This window comes from Pituophis catenifer, unplaced genomic scaffold, assembly GCF_029215685.1.
Source record: "Pituophis catenifer annectens isolate HBS135680 unplaced genomic scaffold, rPitCat1.0.hap2 SCAF_11, whole genome shotgun sequence".
NCBI classification, from domain to species: domain Eukaryota; kingdom Metazoa; phylum Chordata; class Lepidosauria; order Squamata; family Colubridae; genus Pituophis; species Pituophis catenifer.
Window position 1 is genome coordinate 11,626,033 of NW_027256891.1, and position 19,596 is coordinate 11,645,628.

The 19,596-nt window shown below is 45.0% G+C and overlaps 1 protein-coding gene across 1 annotated transcript in view; it reads left to right on the top strand.

Annotated features, from left to right (window-relative positions):
- The window catches only part of LOC139322602 (ras-related protein Rab-6B-like), a 30,249-nt gene that overhangs the window by 5,673 nt on the left and 4,980 nt on the right, over positions 1–19,596 (top strand). Inside the window, exons 3-7 of the mRNA XM_070951749.1 lie at positions 1,542–1,595; positions 8,134–8,239; positions 8,999–9,110; positions 11,480–11,573; positions 12,080–12,146. Coding sequence (XP_070807850.1) covers positions 1,542–1,595; positions 8,134–8,239; positions 8,999–9,110; positions 11,480–11,573; positions 12,080–12,146 — 433 coding nt within the window. The remainder of the gene's footprint in view (positions 1–1,541; positions 1,596–8,133; positions 8,240–8,998; positions 9,111–11,479; positions 11,574–12,079; positions 12,147–19,596) is intronic.

Below are 19,596 nucleotides of genomic sequence, written 5' to 3' on the forward strand. Positions count from 1 at the left end.
AACATAACTTTTATTCCGCTAACTACAGCTAACCTTCACTTTAACTATGGTAATTGGGACCAGGAAGTCTGCTGCTAAGCCACACAGTCACAGCTTGTGATGTCACATGACTGTGCCGACTTAATGATGGAACTTCCAGTTGTGATTAGGCAACTTCTGTGCGTCATTAGTTGCCATGCTGTACGATCATCATTTGCAACCTCCTGCCAGTTTCTCCATTGACTTTTCTTGTCAGAAGCCAGCAATGAAGGTCGCAAATGGTGATCCCATGGCTATGGCGCACTGGGATGGCCATAATTGCAAGACGGTTTCCAAATGTCCAAATTGTGACTCTGTGATCAAGTGAATGCTGCATCTGCAACTTCAAAGACGGTACAATAATTCTCCTTGTTCCTCTTATAAAGAAAATTTATACAAAACGTTTTATAGATGGCATTTACCACCTGCTAGGTTAGCTAAAATGTTTAAAAATATGTCTAGCAAATGTTGGAAATGTAATCAAAAAACGGGCACATTTTATCACGTGCTGGACTTGTGTCAAAGCAAAAAAAAATTTGGGTAAAGATACACAGGTGGCTAGAAAAGATGATAGGTAAACATGTAGATTTTAAACCTGAACTGTTTTTATTAGGTATAATAACAGAAAAGAATTGATAAGAAAAGTATGTATTTAATATTACATGTCTTAACAGCAGTGAGGATTATATTTGCACAATACTGGAAAAATGAAGAGATAGTCAGGAAGATACTAGATTGTGCAGAAATAGATTGATTGACATTGAAAATTAGAAAGAAGATATAGAATATTATCAAACATGGAATTTATTTTACCAATGGTTGGAAAAAAGTGGTAGAGATTAAGAATGTAAATTTGTATTGTTAAGAAAATTAAATATCCAGACAACACAATGTTTATTAAGCACTAAGAAATGTATTTAATGGAAAATAAATTAATTTTTTTAAAAAAAATAATAATTTCCTTGTTCAGCTCTATCATAACATGGAATAGTTGCTGAACATTAAAATAACCCCAAATTCTAAGTCAGAACCTAGCTAACTTTGTTTGAGCATCCTGTTTGATATAAATAGCACATGTACAGTTTCTTAGACTGTTTAAGATAAGTGCTTTTATGAGAGAGTCTACCCAACACCAAAGTGTATTTGCCATGCTTCCTTGGGGACAGTATAGAAGTAGTTTGTAGTTGCCTTTTTCAGAGAGATTTTTAGTCTCTGCATAAGAACAGAAATTAATGCAATTAATAAGAATTTAATCTCACACAAATCCATAACACTCTTAGTCTAAAACCTTCAGTGTAGTTTCAAAAATTGCTGATTCTCATCTATGAAATATCAGGGAAAGATATTTAATATTCTGTTACGGTTTGTGAACTATGAGTTGGATTTAAAATAATACTACATATGCCTATTATTATTTTGTGTTCAGTATTCTCTGATTTCCAACCTAATGTTCCCTGACGTGCTCTTTTTAAATAAAGAATGTTTTTTATGGTTCAAAAATGAATCTTTTCTCATTTTTCCAGGCCACCATCGGAATTGATTTCCTTTCAAAGACTATGTATTTAGAAGACCGCACGGTAAGTGGATTTATCTGTCTGATAAGGTTTGACTGATTCATCTCTCTCGCAATCCCATGTTACTTTCCCCATCAACATGATCTGTGGCTTGAATCTCCAGGTGGGAACCTAGGGGTACCAGTGTGCCCATAGATATTCTTGAATTCTCCTATGTTTTCTCCCCTGATTGCCTTTTACATTAAAAAAGTTAAAGTTTTCAAAAATGGAAGATGGCACATTTCATTCCATAAATACATTTACCCTTAGATTTCCAACTTTTGCCTGGATATCCTTCAACTTGCCCCAAGAAAAAACTAAGCATAGCATGGGAGGTAAATGAGTTATTTTGTAAATCGTTGTATCCTCTGGAAGCTGTGATTGAAGCCCACCTTCAATTCAGTAATCATTTTATGAAGGTTTCCTTAAACATGGTTTCAAAATAAACCTTCGCCCCAGTCTATAGGAAGAAAAAATTGGCAGATTGAGTATATTTCATTGACGCCCATTTTACAATCTGTGATTGGATACTGGCAGCTTGGTGTGGCAATTTCATTGCTTTATCATTGGTCCAGATTGCAGGTTTGATCTGAATCTCCTTTAAGGGTTCGAATCCCTAGTGCCGTGTAACGGGGTGAGCTCCCATTACTTGTCCCAGCTTCTGCCAACCTAGCAGTTCAAAAGCACATGAAAAATGCAAGTAGAAAAATAGGGACCACCTTTGGTGGGAAGGTATCAGTGTTCCGTGCACCTTTGGCATTTAGTCATGCTGGCCACATGACCATGGAGACGTCTTTGGACAGCGCTGGCTCTTCGGCTTTGAAACAGAGATGAGCACCGCTCCCTAGAGTCGGGAACGACTAGCACATATCTGCAAGGGGAACCTTTACCTTTACGATACTCTTTTGAGGAGGAGGAGAGAAAGGGCATGTAAGGTATCCATGCCTTAGATCAGATTCTATTAAGCTTGCAAATCAGACTAGCTACAATAGGGTCATTTTTCTCTCCAGCCTCATGGCACTGCCTTTTATTCTGTCTGGTGCATGGGCCAGTCTGCTGATTTTGGCAGCTTGAGGGAGACCAGTCTACCATCCTGTTGTTACAACAATACAAAAAGATTTTGAGGACCAACTATCCCTACAGATGAAGCCTAGATTGAGAATGCCTTTGTCATGCAGCAAATATGATGCCTGACAAGGGTACATCTCTTTGTCCAAATACTTATCCATGAGGTCAGAGTGCCCTTGTTTTATTCAGCCGACCTCTTACACAGTCTGAAGAAGCTGTACCTTGAATATTACTTCGTTGTTGTTGTTTTTAATTTTAAGGGATACCAGGAACATTGTAATTTGGGATGAGTTTTCATCTTAGCCAGAACACAGATTTTATACAGTTATATATGGAGGAAGTCAACTTTACAGGGCAAGATAATTCTTGTCTTAAGTTGTCGTCTGGACCAAACAATAGATTTTTTTACAATTGTGGATATTTTGAATGGTCAACAGTAGCCTCCATCCACCAACTCAGTAACTGCAGATATGTTGAAGTATCTTGAGCCACTTCCTGATTTACCGTAGGGTGAACAGCAGTTTTTCCTCAAGGAGTGCCTCTTGTCCGTGAGTGATGAGTTTTGTCTTCATGATTGACTTGCTTAGCACAGTAGAACCAGGACAGAAGTTATGCAACAGAAGCAATTCCATGATGGCCTGGATGGACTTGCAGTTCCTGAACCCAGAATAAAGCATAAGGAAAGATAATAATAGAAGGTTCAAGCCAAATGATTCATGGGATTGTTGGGGGTGGGAAAATAACGGCTACCAGGTCTTTCATAAAGAGTTCCATCTGGAGGAATAGATGACAAAAGCTTTTTTTTGTTTGCTTATTTAGGAAAAAAACATGACTTTTCATTTTTAGTTTTACGCTGCATTTTAGTTTCATTTTAACTTCCCTCTTATTTATTTGCATTGTTTCTTTTGAGTGTTGTCACTTTTTTTAATTTCACATGCGTTTTGCTTTATGTTTTTTTATTTTTGTCCATATTCCTGCTCTTCTCTTTCCTCCTCTCCACCCTTCCCTCCCCCCTCCCCTACATTTTCTCTTTTCCCAGATCAGGCTGCCGCTGTGGGCCAGGGGAGATTCCGCAGCCTCATTCCCAGCTACCTCCGGGACTCTGCTGAGGCTGCCATTGTCTTTGACCTGACAAGTAGGTATTGGGGTTGAAGCTCAGCAGGCCCCTTGCTCCGATTGAGGGGAGAACTGAGTTCTAGTTCTCAGAAAGCAGCCAGGACTCCGTTCACCCCTCCCAAAGAGAGGCAGTGTTCCATGACATTCAAGCCATGACAAGCAGTTGAATAGAATCTGTGGCCACGAATAAATGGGCAGGCCTGGCTTTTATTTTATTTATTTATTTTTTAATTTGGAAGGGACAATAAGATGAGCATATCTCTTCTGGACATACGGATTTTGTATCCCTCCCAAAAGTAATAGATCTTATTGGAATTTTGTGGTATATACCAGTTTCGATCAGAGCACATGAAGTCTCCTGCTTCCTAAGGAAGAGCTGAGATGAAGGCTAACTCTTCTCATTGAGTTCCTCTCCTACTTTTGAATATACCCCTGTATAACTCATAACGCTTTATAGCTCCATAAATTACAGGTAGTCCTTGACTTACGACCACAAATGAGCCCAAAATTTTTCTGGCTAAGCGAAATAATTGTTTTAAGTGAGTTTTGCCCCATTTTACGACCTTTCTTGCCACAGTTGTTAAGTGAATCACTACAGTTGTAAAGTTAGTAAGACAATTGTTAAGTGAAACAGGTTTCCCCGTTGACTTTGCTTGGCAAAAGGTCACAAGAAGTAATCACATGACCCTGGGACCCTGCAGCTGTCATGAGTCGGTTGGCAAGCATCCAAATTTTGGTCACGTGACCACAGGGATGCTGCAACAGTTGTAAGTGTGAAAAACGGTCATAAGTCAATTTTTTTCGCTGGGACTTTTTGTAACTTTTAATGGTCAGTCAAGGACTACCGGTACAGAAAAAATTCTCCCAAGGATTGTGTGGGAACAGTTAGCTTTGACATTTTAGTTGACTTTATTTGAAAGCTGAATTGTTTTCTCTTATTCTTCTGCTGTTGACAATTCTGTATACATCTTAATTTTTTTTCTGTATATTCCCACCTTTATTTGCTTATATATTTTGAGTCGCTCTTCATCAAAAGCTGTTTTAGTGCCGTTCATGCTAACTTGAGAATTGCAAAAAGAAAACTTACAAGTTTGTTGTAGGCAGAAAAAACATTGGTTAACTGAAAGTGATGAGCTCAGACCACTCCATTCCAACCTCAGATCCTTCTGTATATTCCAGAAGTCATCCAAATTGGCTTATTCTAAGTGATCTAGAACCAGGAATATTTTGATACTTCTACTAATAATAATAGCAATAGCACCTGGATTTATATACCTCTTCATAGTGTTTTACAGCCCTCTCTTAAGAGGTTTAAGTCAGCATATCGCCCCCAACAATCAGGCCCTCATTTTACCGACCTTGGAAGGATGGAAAGCTGAGTCAACTTTGAGCCGGTCAAAGGCTGTGGACAGAGTTAGCCTGCAATACCCCACATTCTAACCACTCTGCCACAGGAGCTCTCATAAGCCTATAAAATTCAAATGAAAGCCATACTTGTAAACTATTTAGACAGGCAAGAGTCAACTTAATATCATAGTTAAGGCAGAGGGAAGAAATTGGAAGACAGTGAATTCTAACTCCTGAATCACCAAACCAGTTGGGTGACTTTAGCCAGTCACTCTCTTTCAAGCTAGAATGACAATGGAAAGTCACTTCAAAAATCTTGCCAAAAAACACTACTTTAAAACTGCTCCACCCCCTCCAAAACTCTTACTATAATTAATAGGTTCATCTTGAGGATGTAAAAAGCTGATGCAAACAATGGTTCGTATAAAATGGTTCATGTTTCAGGAAGCAGACGACTGCTGTATCTGGAAGGTCTTTCGAGGCAAACCTTTTGTTTTTTTCCTCCCCTAATTATAAAGTCAGAGCAGTCTTAACAAGATAACTTCACCGTGTGTAGCTGCGTTTTAATTTTTATTGTTCCTGTAAATATTCAAAAATAAAACTTGTTGGTTACCATTGTAGAATATGCTTAAGGAGACATACTTTATTTTCTTATCTACCTGGAGAAATTGTTGACAAAGAAGCTTGGGTGTTGAAAATATTCCTGTGTTATATTTAAGGCTCCCTGGAAAATGGGCATTACTGGAAGACTTGGTGGGATATACCTTTTTATAGAGCCGTGATGGCAAACCTATGGCACATTCCAGAGGTGGCATGTAGAGCCCTCTCTGTGGGCGGGCACGCCGTCACCAGCTGCTCTTCTGGTTTCAGAAAATAGCCTGAAGACAGCCTGAAAAATGGCCAAAACGGCCAAAAAATAGTCATACAGCGCTGACCAGCTGGTCATCGGGTCTCCAGCACTCTGGCGCGCACACATGCTTACACGTGAATGTGCGTTCTGGTTTGGGCACTTGGTGCTGAAAAGGTTCGCCATCACTGCTCTAGAGCATTGATCATATTGGCATAAAATCTCCCACTAGAAATATCTCCCCCCAGTACATTTTTTTTGCAGTGATCCCACATAGTAGGGTCCCTGATAGATTAGCGTAATGCAGCTAATTTTCTTTTTCTCCATTCACCACCTATTTATACCGGAAACAAAAGATTATGGTAACAAATAAGTGTTGTTATTCTTATCTTAGGGTGATGTGCAAGCAAGCATCTCCTCCCTTTCTGGCTGTAGTTCATCTCTTAATTCTCCTTGTAGCATCTGTGCTGAGTTGCTTCCGCTACTAAATATTTCCCTTTATTTTTCTTCATTATCCCCATTCCCATTATTATATTTAATAATTATACAACTAGATGGGAGTCTTGTGATTTTGGCAATATACAAACTTAATAAATCAACAGCATTTTCTGCAAGCAGGTACTGAAGTTCGGGCCTGTTTTTAAAGTCATTCACTTTGTACCAGTAATTCATATTAAAATGATACGTTATTATGCCAGCCATTCTTGATTTGGGGCTTGCCTTGATGAATGTGTACTGGCTTTTAAAAAGAGACTGGACAGCCACCTGGCTGAAATGGTATAGGGTCTCCTGCTTGAGCAGGGGGTTGGACTAGAAGACCTCCAAGGTCCCTTCCAACTCTGTTATTCTGAGTAGAGCAGGTGACCATCTGACAGGCGTATTTTTTTCTCACCTTCATTTGTAGTTCAGTCCTTATTGACCGTGGGAGACTGCAGTGTTGTAATTGGGAGGCAGATGCTGAACACCCAGATTGTGATCATATGACATAAGGGACACACTGCGGTTGATGTAAGCTTAGGATCAGTCATAAGTACCGTTGTTCAGTGCTGTAAGAAGTTTAGTCACTAAATGGGTGGTTGTTAAGAGAGGACCATATGTATATGCTTATCTAGTGGTCCCACATAACCCCATAATATTATTTCCCATGCTTCATTAATCATATTGGTTGTGTTTTGGAAATAGCAGTAATATCTTCAGCCAGTGATAGTACTTGGCTCTCAAGCAAAACCATCAGCTTGAGTAATTAACTGGGATGATCTTCATTTGTAGGTTCAGCTAAGTGCTTTTTTTCCCCCACTCTAGTAGTTGTCAAGTATATCATGCCAACAACACAGGCCCAAACTGAAAGAGAAAATACAATTTTATTCATGGTGTCTCCTAAGTTGAAATGAATTTGTTTGTACTAAGTCAAATTACAGACAGTTATCACGCAAGCATTCTGACTTCTGAGGCTCATGGCTCTTGGGGCTGTCAGCTGAGGTTTTAAATTCTTATTGAGTGTGCATCCTCCAACAAGCTCAGTATGAGTAATGTTATCTCATACTTTTTTCATTTGGAAATCTTTATGGCTAAGCAGGGATTTTCTTTGTCTGGTTCTCTTATCATTATGCCCCTTCCATTATTACAGAAGTATACAGTATTGTGTGTTTTACAGGAAGAAACGTTTTCTGTATTGCATGCTCAAAAATAAGAAATTTGGTTACATTTTATATGGAAGGTTAACTTCTATGAATCTGTCAGATTTCTAGTGATTGTATGGAAAATCGAACATGCGATTCTGCAGTGTTACTTTCAACCCAAATGAAATAGATTTTCTAGGAAATAATGACTTTTTGAAGGAAGTTTTTCTCATATAACCCCCATTGTTTTATAGCATGCAAAGATCAAGTAGTCCATGACTCTGTAATTAATCTGTACCACTGGCATTCTCATTTGTCTTGATGGAGAGTTTTTGGAGTGAATTTATTAGATAGCAGAGAGCAGTAACCTGTGATGTGAAAATTTTCTGTATTTTTGATGCCCATGATACATTTTCTGATGAGATATTTGTATGCAATCCTATAGAATTCCTTCTAATGCATTGCCTTTTCTCTAAAGGACATTTTCTTTTCTTCTCCTCCTTCTTTTTCTTCTTCTTCTTCTGCCTTGTGTCTTTTTGTTTCTTCCCTGGGCTGGTACCAGCAGGTCCGACTTCAGCTTTGGGACACAGCAGGCCAGGAACGGTTCCGTAGCCTCATTCCCAGCTACATACGTGACTCAACAATTGCAGTGGTAGTCTATGACATTACAAGTGAGTGAGAGATTTGTGTCATGGGGTACCAAAACACTTTGCTCTAGGAGAAATCTGAGCCCAGAAGCCCTGAGTCATCCATGAAGGCTCAGTGGGCACAGCTCAGGTGAGGCCATGCTGACAAGCAGAAGGCCCTTAGGGCCTAGGCAAAGAACCAAGCTTTGTTTGTTTATCTGTTTGTTTGTTTATATGTCATATTTCTAACCCACCCATCTCCCTCAAAGAGGGCCTCTGGGCAGTGTACAATATTATATAACCAGTAAATAAAACAATGCATGAAAATTAACATCAGAAATTAGAGTTAAGCTTTTCAAAATTATAGAATAATGACGATTAAACATCAAAAGGGGGAAATCTTACAATGGCCATTTAACATTGGATTATTACCAGTGCGGGGAGGGGGGTGCTCTCAAGGGACTAGACAGCCCCAGTCTTGTAAGGTTCTCCGTGTTGCCACTCAAATCTGCAGAGCGAAGTGTTGACCGCTTTATGAAAAGCCAAGAGATTGGGGACTTTCCTTACCTCTGGGGAATGAGATGTTGCACAAAGTGGGGGCAGCGGCAGAGAAGGCTCTCTTCCTAGGCCCTGCCCGTCGAAATTCTTTGACTGGAGGGGTCTGTAGCATACCTTCCTTGCCTGGTCAAGTGAGACGGGCTGGTGAGGTAGGAGGAAGCCGCTTCTGTGGGTCTTAATATTCCATAGGTGTTAATTCTATTCTTTGACCCGACTGTAGTGCATTGAGCTACCTTCTCCTTGCAGATCTGAATTCCTTCCAGCAAACCTCCAAATGGATCGACGATGTGCGAACAGAAAGGGGAAGTGATGTCATCATCATGCTGGTGGGCAATAAAACTGACCTTGCAGATAAAAGGTAATTGTAGGGTTTGAAAAGAGAATGTTTGGGGCGGGGAAAGGGGACGATGTACTAGAAAATGTGTGGCTAATACTTGGAAGAGCCAAAGAAACTGCATTCCATCCAGAAGTTGCCCTTGGGTATTCTTTGCCCTTGGGTATCAGTTTGGGATTGTTGGGAGTATTGCAACAGCACATACATACTGCCTCACAGTGCTTTACAGTCCTCTCTAAGCAGTTTACAGAGTCAGCATATTGCCCCCAACCATCTGGGTTCTCGTTTTACCAATCTCAGAAGGATGGAAGGCTGAATTAATCAGGTCAGGATTGAACTCCTGGCAATGAGCAGAGTTACCCTGCACTCCTGCATTCTAACCACTGTGCCACCACATCTCAGCAATGCCTGGAAGACCACAGATTCTCTACTATTTGGCATGCAGAAAATGTCTTTTTCTTTCCCTTTTCATCAAAAGAGCAGAATTAAATATTGGAAAGGACTTGGCAATATCAGAGTCGATGCTGTAGTGAAATGGACACACTAATTTATTTCTTTTATCTCCAAGGTAGATTAAAAAAAAATTCTTGCAGTTTACTCTACTAGCACAAAAATATTATTCATGGACCTTAGTATCATACCTATTATTTTTCACATCTAACTTGAGTGTGTTTGCCTTATTCTTCCGCCAGTAAAACTCCTGGGGAGGCTTACATAGATCAGTGATAAATTCCCTCCAGCTTGTAATGCAAAATTCATGACACATTAGAAAAGCAGTAGGAAGAGGAGAAGAGGATGAGGTTGAGACACCATTGATGGAATGTAGCTGCCGCTGAGAGCTACAGTAGGGCAAAAGGCCTTACTTCTTTCCCCTAAGCTATGCTATTTTTTGGAAAAGCAGGATCAATTGTTCCTTGCTGTGCATCTTTTCATCTTTCTTATGTTGGCGTTTATATTGGAGATGATCTAATAGGGTCTGTCCCAACATGTTCTCAAGCTGTTTTTTGAATGGAGGAGGTGAAATTTCTGATCACGGCGCAGTAAAATCCTCACTAGGTCATTGTGTGTGTGTGTGTGTGTTTAGTGTCTTGTTAATTGGTATTCAGCAGAGGTACCTCTCTGTTGATCTTGCACGAATTCTTATTCACTGGAAGCTGCTTAAATAATAAGCTTGTTTTTGCACCCCAGAATTGAGCTCATGGAATAAGGGAGTTGGCTGGAATTCTTCCAGAGTAATACATTCCTTTTTTTTTTTTTTGACTCTGCTGATTATCTTTAAAGAGTGCAAAGTGTTGGGTTTTATTTTCTTTGTTTTTAAATAACTACCAGCCAACTGGGAAACAGGCCAGTCAAAGGACTTACTGCTAGAAAGATTCTGTTTGATGGATGCATTAAAAGACTTACAGAAATGTTTTGAGCTTCTGAGGTTGCTTCTACTTTCATGGCACATTATTTCACAATATAGGTACCACCTCAAAGCAACTTAAATGAATTTCTGATAGTCAAGAAATCAGACAAGAAGAGTGGTGCAGTGGCCTAGAGGTGCCTCACAATCAGGAGGCTGTGAGTTCGATCTAGGTAGAGGTAGATATTTCTCTCTGAGCACAATGAGAACATATCTGCTGAAGAAAGCTCTGTGTTGGTGACAGGAAAGGCATCCAGCCAGTAAACATCCTGCTAGCTCTATTCAGTTGCTCATACTCCATCCCGCAAGGGATTCTGGGGTCGTTAAAAGATGATGATGATGATGAAATCAGACAAGACCCATTAAGGATGTGCCTTTGGTAGACATCTGTACAGCATGGGTCAAATTGTATAGGAATGCAATAGGAAATCAAGTAATTGGGCCTGAACTGTTTTAAGACAGAATCCCATCCATTAGTTAATGTTCCTTTTCATTTCTGCAGAAGAGGGCTTGCAAAGAACATAAAAATTCAATAAAATAAACCAACAATAAAAGTTGGATTTACTATAGAAGTGGGTATGTATAGCTTGTTAGATTGCTGACAGATAGTTAATTCCTACAGAGCTGCGAGACAACCTTTTAGGCAATATGGAACTCAGTCCAGCAAAAGCTATTAAATCATGCAAAGCTGCCCTTTCTGATGTTTTTTTTTTTTTTTTTGCAGTCCCTTCCAGGAAACAAAAATAGGTTTAGCCAGTGCCATTGGCTAGCATTCATTCCTTAGAGCTTTGATTTAGTGGGACATAGAAATGCATAAAAATATGTTTTCATTACTGTAGGTCTGATGAATTTAGTTTGCCCACAGCCTTCAGCCAAACATCACATGCCCCCTTGAGCTAATTTTGAAAGCCTTCTTGGGAAACTGTTAGTTTATGCCTTTGGCAGGCTGGTTGCAAAGGCCTCAGAAGTCTCGCTTCTTACTTTCCAGGCAGATTACTACAGAAGAAGGTGAACAGAGAGCCAAAGAACTAAGCGTGATGTTCATTGAGACTAGCGCGAAGACGGGCTACAACGTGAAGCAGGTAATTTTAACTGCAAGTTTCCATAGAAATTGTTCCATCTGGTTTGAGATCCCCCTCCCCCTCCTTAGCACATGTGGGCTTCCTTTGCTTAACACCGACATCTTCTACAAGATGAGCTTTTCCAGCTTTAATTAATGTTTCGTTTTTAGTATCTTTAAAAAAGAGCTGCAACGTCACTTTATTTATTTATTTATTTATTAATTATTAATTCAATTTGTATGCTGCCCCTTTCCGAAGACTCAGGGTGGCTCACAATGCATTTAAAATCATTATAAAAAACATTTAAGAATTAAAAACATTAAAATTCATTCACACCATTCATGGCCGGATCTCGCCATTAAACCACTTCTGGTTTAAGGGCCTTTCATGCTAACTGCTGAAGGGCTTTTAGCTCTGTACATTGGATATGGAGATGTTTTAGCTCTTCCACGTCTATTCTCATGAGGGTAGACTTCATATTCCACTACATGCACTATGTTCACAAAGTTTGGGGTGTTATCTTTCAGCTTTTCCGCCGTGTTGCTGCTGCCTTACCTGGGATGGACAGCGCTCCCGAGAAGAGCAAAGATGACAGTATCCTTACCCTGCTGATCAGGAGCTTTGTACTGTATTTACAGACTTTTTCTGTCTACCGTGTCATTTTTAGAGAATTATTATTATTATTATTATTATTATTATTATTATTATTATTATTATTATTATTGAGATTTATATGCCGCCCTTTGGCAATTTACCTGTAAGATCACCGATGGAGGGGGGGGGGGGAAAGAACCAGCTAGATATGCCGTCGGCCAGACAGTGTCGACTGGCGGCTCCCAGGGGGAGAGCCTTCTCTGTGGGGGCACCTACCATCTGGAACGAGCTCCCCCCAGAGATACGGAGGATCCCGGACCTGCGCACGTTTCGCCGTGCTCTCAAAACTTTTCTATTTCAGCAGGCTGGCCTGGCCTAACTCTCCTCTTTTAAATTTTTTAATTCGTGATTTTATAAATTGGGTGTTTTAATCTGTGTTTCTGCCAAAATATTTAATAATTTTAAGGGATTTTTAATATTTGTATTATCTGTATTTTATCTTGGCTGTTCACCGCCCTGAGTCCTTCGGGAGTAGGGCAGTATAAAAATTTGATAAATCAATCAATCAATCAATCAATCAATCTCCAGCCAGACTCAGGGCGGCTCACAACAGTAAAAAAACATCTGATGAAAAAGTTAAAAAAAAATTAAATCCAAATCTCATAATTTAACAGTTAAAAGTGCAATTAAGACTAACAAGTTAAAAATTAAAACCCCATCAGTCCAGGCCAGCCAAACGAAACAGCCATGTTTTCAGGTCGCGACGGAAAGAGCGGAGGTCAGGGGCCACCAGGAGCTCCAGGGGCAGTTGATTCCAAAGGGTAGGTGCGCCCACAGAGAAAGCTCTCCCCCTGGGGGTCGCCAGCCGACACTGTCTGGCCGACGGCATATCTAGCTGGTTCTTTCCCCCCCCCCCCTCCATCGGTGATCTTACAGGCAAATTGCCAAAGTCAAGCAATTGGCCATCTCAACCTTCAGACCTGTCAATTTTCCAGAGTGCTGCTCCCACTGTCCATGGCTGGGATGTTCACTTCAGATCTTGACAATAACTGAGTGAGAGCTGTTAGACTCTCCCTGTTAGGGCACGCCTCCAGTCCCATGATCCTCCAGTCTATCACTCAGTTACTGGCAAGAACTGAAGTGAATTTCTGAGCTGTGCTATTTTAGGCCTGAATCTTTCAGATTTTGCTCTCTCCCTGTTTTTCTCCTCTCGTTAGGTTTTTATTTCTTTATTTTGATTATTTCCCTTTTTCGTGACTCCTGTTTCTTCTGGCTGCTGTTGCGTGTGGTGAGTCCGTTTCGGGCCGCCCACGCCTGGAGCGTCGCAGCCGCCGGATTCCGACTCTTCGGGGCGGATCCGGCAAGCCTCTGTGGCCGCGAGCGAGGGGCTGAGCGTGCAGGCTTGTCGCTCTCCCCACTGCCTCAGGACATCGGCGGCGGCTTCGGGGAAGCGTCACGCTGAGAGTGCGCTCCCCGTTACTTTGATTCCTGGCGGCGGCGTGAAGAGAGGCTTCGGCGCGCAGGCTTGCCGCCATTCCCGACTCGCCGCTTAGCTCTGCATTCGGAGGAGCGTCATCCTGAGGTGCGCCCTCCGCTCGACTGTGTCTCCATCGGCCAGGTCAGGAACGTTCCGGTGGGCTTCTTGGAGGCGAGTGGGCTACCTGGCTTTGGCCTGAAGACAGCAGCGGGCGCCATTTTGAAGGTCCAGTTGGGCGCCCGCCATTTTCCCTGAGTCTTCGAGCCCGCCATCCTGCTGTGGTTAGGAGGGCGGAGTTTGGCCTTTTCAGAGGTTTGAGGCCTTGCAGCAGGCAGTTTATGCCACCAACCTGGGACTGCAGTTTACTTTAGGCCTGCTCTTAGCCATCACTGGACTCCCTCATCCCTTCTGTATATAGTTATATTCCAAAAAAAAAAAAAAAAAAAAAAAAAGACAGTTTGAAATTAATTTGTTGCTGGCCTGCTTCTTGCATCGTTTGGCATAATCTTACATATTGACATTTCAAAAAAAAAAAAAAAAAAAAAAAAAAAAAAAAATCTGTATCAATAAATATATTTAAATAAACTTCAAGAAGGAGTCAGTTGGCATCTGAGCCTACCCTTGGGTCCCAGGCCTCTTCTACTTACCTGCCAGTTCCGTGCCTCCTTGGTCGGTCTGCGCAAATTGTCGACATGGCTGACAATGCATTATCCTCTGACTCTGAACCAGCCCACAGTCCGCCTCACAGTCCAGCTAAGCGGGCCAAAAAGGCGTCCAAGAAACGTTCCTTGCCTTCCAGCCACTCTTCTCGGAAGTCAAAAACTTCCAGGGGCTTGGACAGAGATGCCCAACGCCGCCACAATGCACTTGAGAAACAATGGGACAAAGCAAGGTTGGCGGCTGTGGCAGAAGTGGGCCTGGGCACAAGCGCATCTTCTCATGGCCCAGTCGTCCGGGACTATTTGTCTTCGGGTTCACCAACCTCATCTCCAGAGAGAAATGTCATCTCGACTGCGCATCAAGCCCAGCAGTTACACCTTGTCAAGGGTGTCTCTCAATCACTGCCAGATGTTTCTAGGGCAGGGATCACTCCCTCCCAGAGACCAGTCTGTCACCCGCCTGAGGCCACGTTTACCCCTACTGCAGCTGGGCTTCGGGGTCCCGATGGAGCGCTTGCCCCGTCACCTATGGACATGCAAGCCTTTTTCGCCTCTGCGTTCTCATCGTTCTTGGCTGCCGGAATGCAACAAGCGTCCATGCCTCCACCAGCCTCTTCCTCGGCTCAGCCCGCTCAACTGGGTCATCAGGTTGCCTCGACCCAAGCTAATAGAAAACAGTCTGCCTCCTCATCCAGGGCTGACTCTGACCAGGGTGAGGAATGCCCAGAGGATATCGAATTTTCGGACGATGAGGACTTGCCACCAGATTCCCCGGCTTTCACGGGGTTGTTCCGTCCTTCAATGTTTAAATCGCTACTGCACAAGGCTCGCCTTACCACCAATTTGAACACCCCTGGCGTGGATCCATCTGGTGCTACTGCGTCAGCGGGACCCCACGACGCCTTGTTTATGTCCGCTAAACAGGACAAGGAGGTGATTCCGTGTCCCCGCCTCTTTCTGGACGTTCTCCAGTCACCTTGGGGGCAACCTGGATCTCTGACTTCGCCCAGCACCCTGGACAGGAAGTTGTACTGTTCTGCACCCGAATTAGAGGATCTCCTGACCCTTCCCGCTGTAGATCCACCTGTGGCGTCTTTGGCCTCTAACTCCTTAGTATCTACTGACTCGCTAGATGGCCTTAAGTCTGAGGACCGCAGAGCTGAGCTGGCCTTCCGGAGGTCTCACCAAGCGGTCGCCTGGGCGATCAGGACGGCGACCGCTACTTCCTTCTTCAATAGGGCCACACTAATTTGGTTGAAACAACTCCAACAGAGGCTGCCTCCGGAAGAGACAAGGATACACCAGGACATTAATAAGATCGTGGCTGCAACCGAGTATTCAGCGGATGCCTCGCTTAACTCGGTGAAGTTCGCGTCCCGGGCCTTGGCTTCATCTATCTCTTCCAGACGTTTATTCTGGCTCCGACATTGGAGGGCGGACCTCAAGGCCAAATGGAGGCTGGCATCGGCTTCATATAAGGCACCAAATTTGTTTGGACCTGCTCTGGACCCGCTTCTGGTAGAGGATCGTGACAAGCGTAAGATCCTCCCGACGGCATACCGACGCACGGAGAGGAGGTACACTCCCTACAGCCAGCGCCCATCCTTTCGCTCCTTTCAAGGTTCGGGGGGCTCATTCTCACGCAGGCCCTCTTTCACCGGCCCTGACAGGGCACAGGGGAGGGACTCCTTTCGTGACCGGAGCAAGTTCCAGCCACAATCAAAACGCCCCTTTCGTGGATCCAACTTTAGGCAGTCTCGCAGGGGCAAATGACTCGCCCCTCACAGGGCCCATAGGAGGGAGACTTCAATTGTTCCATCACCAGTGGGCCCTTTCGACCAAGGACTCTTGGGTACTCCGTACCATCTCTTCTGGTCTCTCTATCGACTTTATCGGAGCTCCGCCGAGTCGCTTCGTCCCCTGCCCAGTTCCAGCGTCTGTGGAGCGGCACCAACTGATGCTGCAGGAGATAGCCCATCTGTTGAGCATCGATGCAATAGAACCGGTTCCCCATTCGGAACGAGGATCGGGTTTCTATTCGACTTTCTTTCTTGTCCCAAAGAACTCAGGGGGCTGGCGCGGTATCCTGAACTTAAAGCTCCTGAACCTGTCGGTGGAGTACCGCAGGTTCAAGATGCATTCACTTCGGTCGATACTAGCGGGGGTTCGATCTGGAGACTTGCTCCAATCGGTGGACCTGAAAGAAGCCTACCTACATGTTCCAGTTCACCCTCTCCAGAGACGCTTCCTGAGGTTCGAGTACGGCGGGAGGCACTTCCAATACCGGGCGATGCCGTTCGGCCTCTCCTCCGCCCCTCGCACCTTCACCAAACTCGTGGCTGTGGTGGCTGCCTCACTCCGTCTTCAATCGGTGCGAGTGATGTGCTATCTCGACGATGTCTTGATACTATCTTCATCTCCAGATCAAGCATCGCGCGACCGGGCCCTCGTCCTGGACACGTTCCAACGCCACGGGTTCTCGATAAATCTGGAGAAGAGCCACCTCGTGCCAGTTACCAGTCTGCTGCACCTCGGAGCCCTGATCGATTCGGTCAAAGGACAGGTTTTTCTTTCGCCAGACAGGGTTCAAAGCATCTCCGACCTGATCCGACAAATTCTACCACTGGAGAAGGTACCGCTCTCGCTCCTATCACAACTGCTGGGGAAAATGGTGTCCTGCTACAACGTCGTTCCGTGGGCACGCAGACACTCCCGGGCGTTACAGTGGTTTCTCCTGCCCTTCCAACGATCGGGCTCTGCCAACTCGAGTCTCCGGGTGTCCTTGCCTCCCCAGACACGCCTGTCGATGTCCTGGTGGATCTCACCTGCCATTCTACAGGGCTGCGACTTCACAGAGCCGGACAGGCTGACCTTAACGTCGGACGCCAGCCTACGAGGTTGGGGAGCACATCTGGGCAACCTTGTGACTCAGGGTCAGTGGTCCGCGATGGAGAGCCGCTGCAGCATAAATCTGCTCGAGCTAAGGGCAGTGAGGTTGGCGCTTTGTCACTTCCAGAAGTCGGTGGAGGGTCGACACATTTTGATCCTTACCGACAACACCGCGGCAAAGGCGCATATAAACAAGGAGGGAGGCACAAGGTCAAAGTCACTAATGTTCGAGGCGGAACATCTGTTCCACTGGGCGGAACGTCATCTACGGTCGATAAAGGCGGAACACATCTCGGGTGTGGACAATGTCCAAGCCGACTGGCTAAGCAGGGAACGGATAGACCCAGCGGAGTGGCAACTCCAACCCCGCCTGTTTCAAGAGATCTGCCAGAGGTTCGGCACTCCGATGATCGACTTGTTTGCCTCACGACTGAACGCTCAACTGCCACGCTTCATATCCCGCTACCCAGACCCGTCGGCGGAGGACCGCGACGCCCTGAGGTGCAAGTGGCCGGTAGGCCTCCTATACGCATTTCCCCCCATCCCTCTACTGTCACGAGTCGTGAGGAAATTGCTGAAGGAACAGGCGGACCTGATCCTGGTGGCTCCCAATTGGCCACGCAGGGCCTGGTACGCAGACCTTCTCTCTCTCTCCGTGTCTCCGCCCTGGGTGATTCCGCCCGCCCAAGTAGTCCTGCTCCAAGGGGCCGTCTGTCATCCGGAGCCCCAATGGCTCCACTTGGCCGTTTGGCGTTTGAGCGCGTGCTCCTAAAAAAGTCACATCTGTCAGACGGAGTCGTCAAGATTATTCAGGCTGCTAGACGACCGTCCACTTGCCGTATCTACGAGGCTTCCTGGAGATCCTTCTGCGCTTGGGGGGCTTCGAGGCATGTGGATCCCACCTCAGCGTCGGTGGAGGAGGTTTTAGAATTCCTGCATTCCGGCCTTCAGAAAGGTCTGGCCCCGGCGACTCTGAGGCGACAAACTGCGGCCTTGTCTACCGTCTTAAAGTGTCCTCCCTACGACTCTCTTTCACGACACCCGCTCATCAGGGGTTTCCTTCACGGCGCGACCAATCTCTGCCCGCCACAGGTCCACAGATACCCTTCCTGGGATCTCACTCTGGTGCTTCGGGCCCTGACAGTTCCTCCATTTGAACCTATTAGGACAGCTACGCTAAAACATCTGTCATTTAAGATAACATTCCTGTTGGCTATCACTTCCGCCCGTCGGGTGTCGGAGATCTCAGCGCTCTCTATTCGGGAGGACCTTTGTCTTTTCCGCGACAGTGTGGTGGTTCTCAGGCTTGACCCTACGTTCCTTCCGAAAGTAAATACTCCCTTTCACCGGGCCCAGGAATTATCCTTGCCTGACTTCTGTCCAGCTCCGAAGAACTCTGTGGAACGACGCTGGCATAAACTCGACGTTAAGCGGGCTCTGCGTATCTATCTACGTCGGACCTCATCATTTCGTAAAACGGAGGCCCTGCTGGTCTCCTTCCATCCTGCCTCGATGGGACAAAAGATCTCTGCGGCTACAGTCGGCAGGTGGCTCAAAGCGTGTATCTCATTGGCGTATGAGTTGTCGGGACGGCCTGTTCCAGGTAGGATCCTACCACACTCCACCCGCAGCGCGGCTACCTCCGCTGCGTGGGCGACACAAGCCTCGGTGGAAGAGATTTGCCGGGCTGCGACGTGGTCCTCTGTGTCACAGTTTATTCGTCACTATCGGATTGACTCATATGCTTCTTCGGACGCTGCCTTCGGGCGCCGAGTTCTACAGAGGGTAGCCTTGGACACGGGTTCGGGGCATCCAGTCTCCCACCCTGGTACTTGAGCTTGGGTATGTCCCAGCCATGGACAGTGGGAGCAGCACTCTGGAAAACGGACGTTGTCTTACCTGAACGTCCCTTTTAGGAGTGCTGCGACCACTGTCCATTCCCTCCCTTGTTTGTGTGTTAGTCTGCTGTTGCAGTTTCTTTCAGACTGTCTGCCGTGTTTCCAGTTCCCGTGTTTGGATTGACTGTTGGACCTTTCTCCTGGAGTCTTGCTGTGTCTTCGTGATAGACTGGAGGATCATGGGACTGGAGGCGTGCCCTAACAGGGAGAGTCTAACAGCTCTCACTCAGTTATTGTCAAGATCTGAAGTGAACATCCCAGCCATGGACAGTGGTCGCAGCACTCCTAAAAGGGACGTTCAGGTAAGACAACGTCCGTTTTGCATGTATCCAAAAGGACATTGAAAGGTTGTTAAGGTCCAACCTATTACTTCTGGAAGTAGAGTTGAGCCAGTTCACTTGTTTAGAAGAGGGGTCCCCAATCCCCGGGCCATGGGCCACTATCAAGCCACGGCCCCATTGGGAACCGGGCTGCCAAAACAGCAGGCAAGCGTGTGAAGTTTCATTTGTGCATGTGCGGGATTTAGG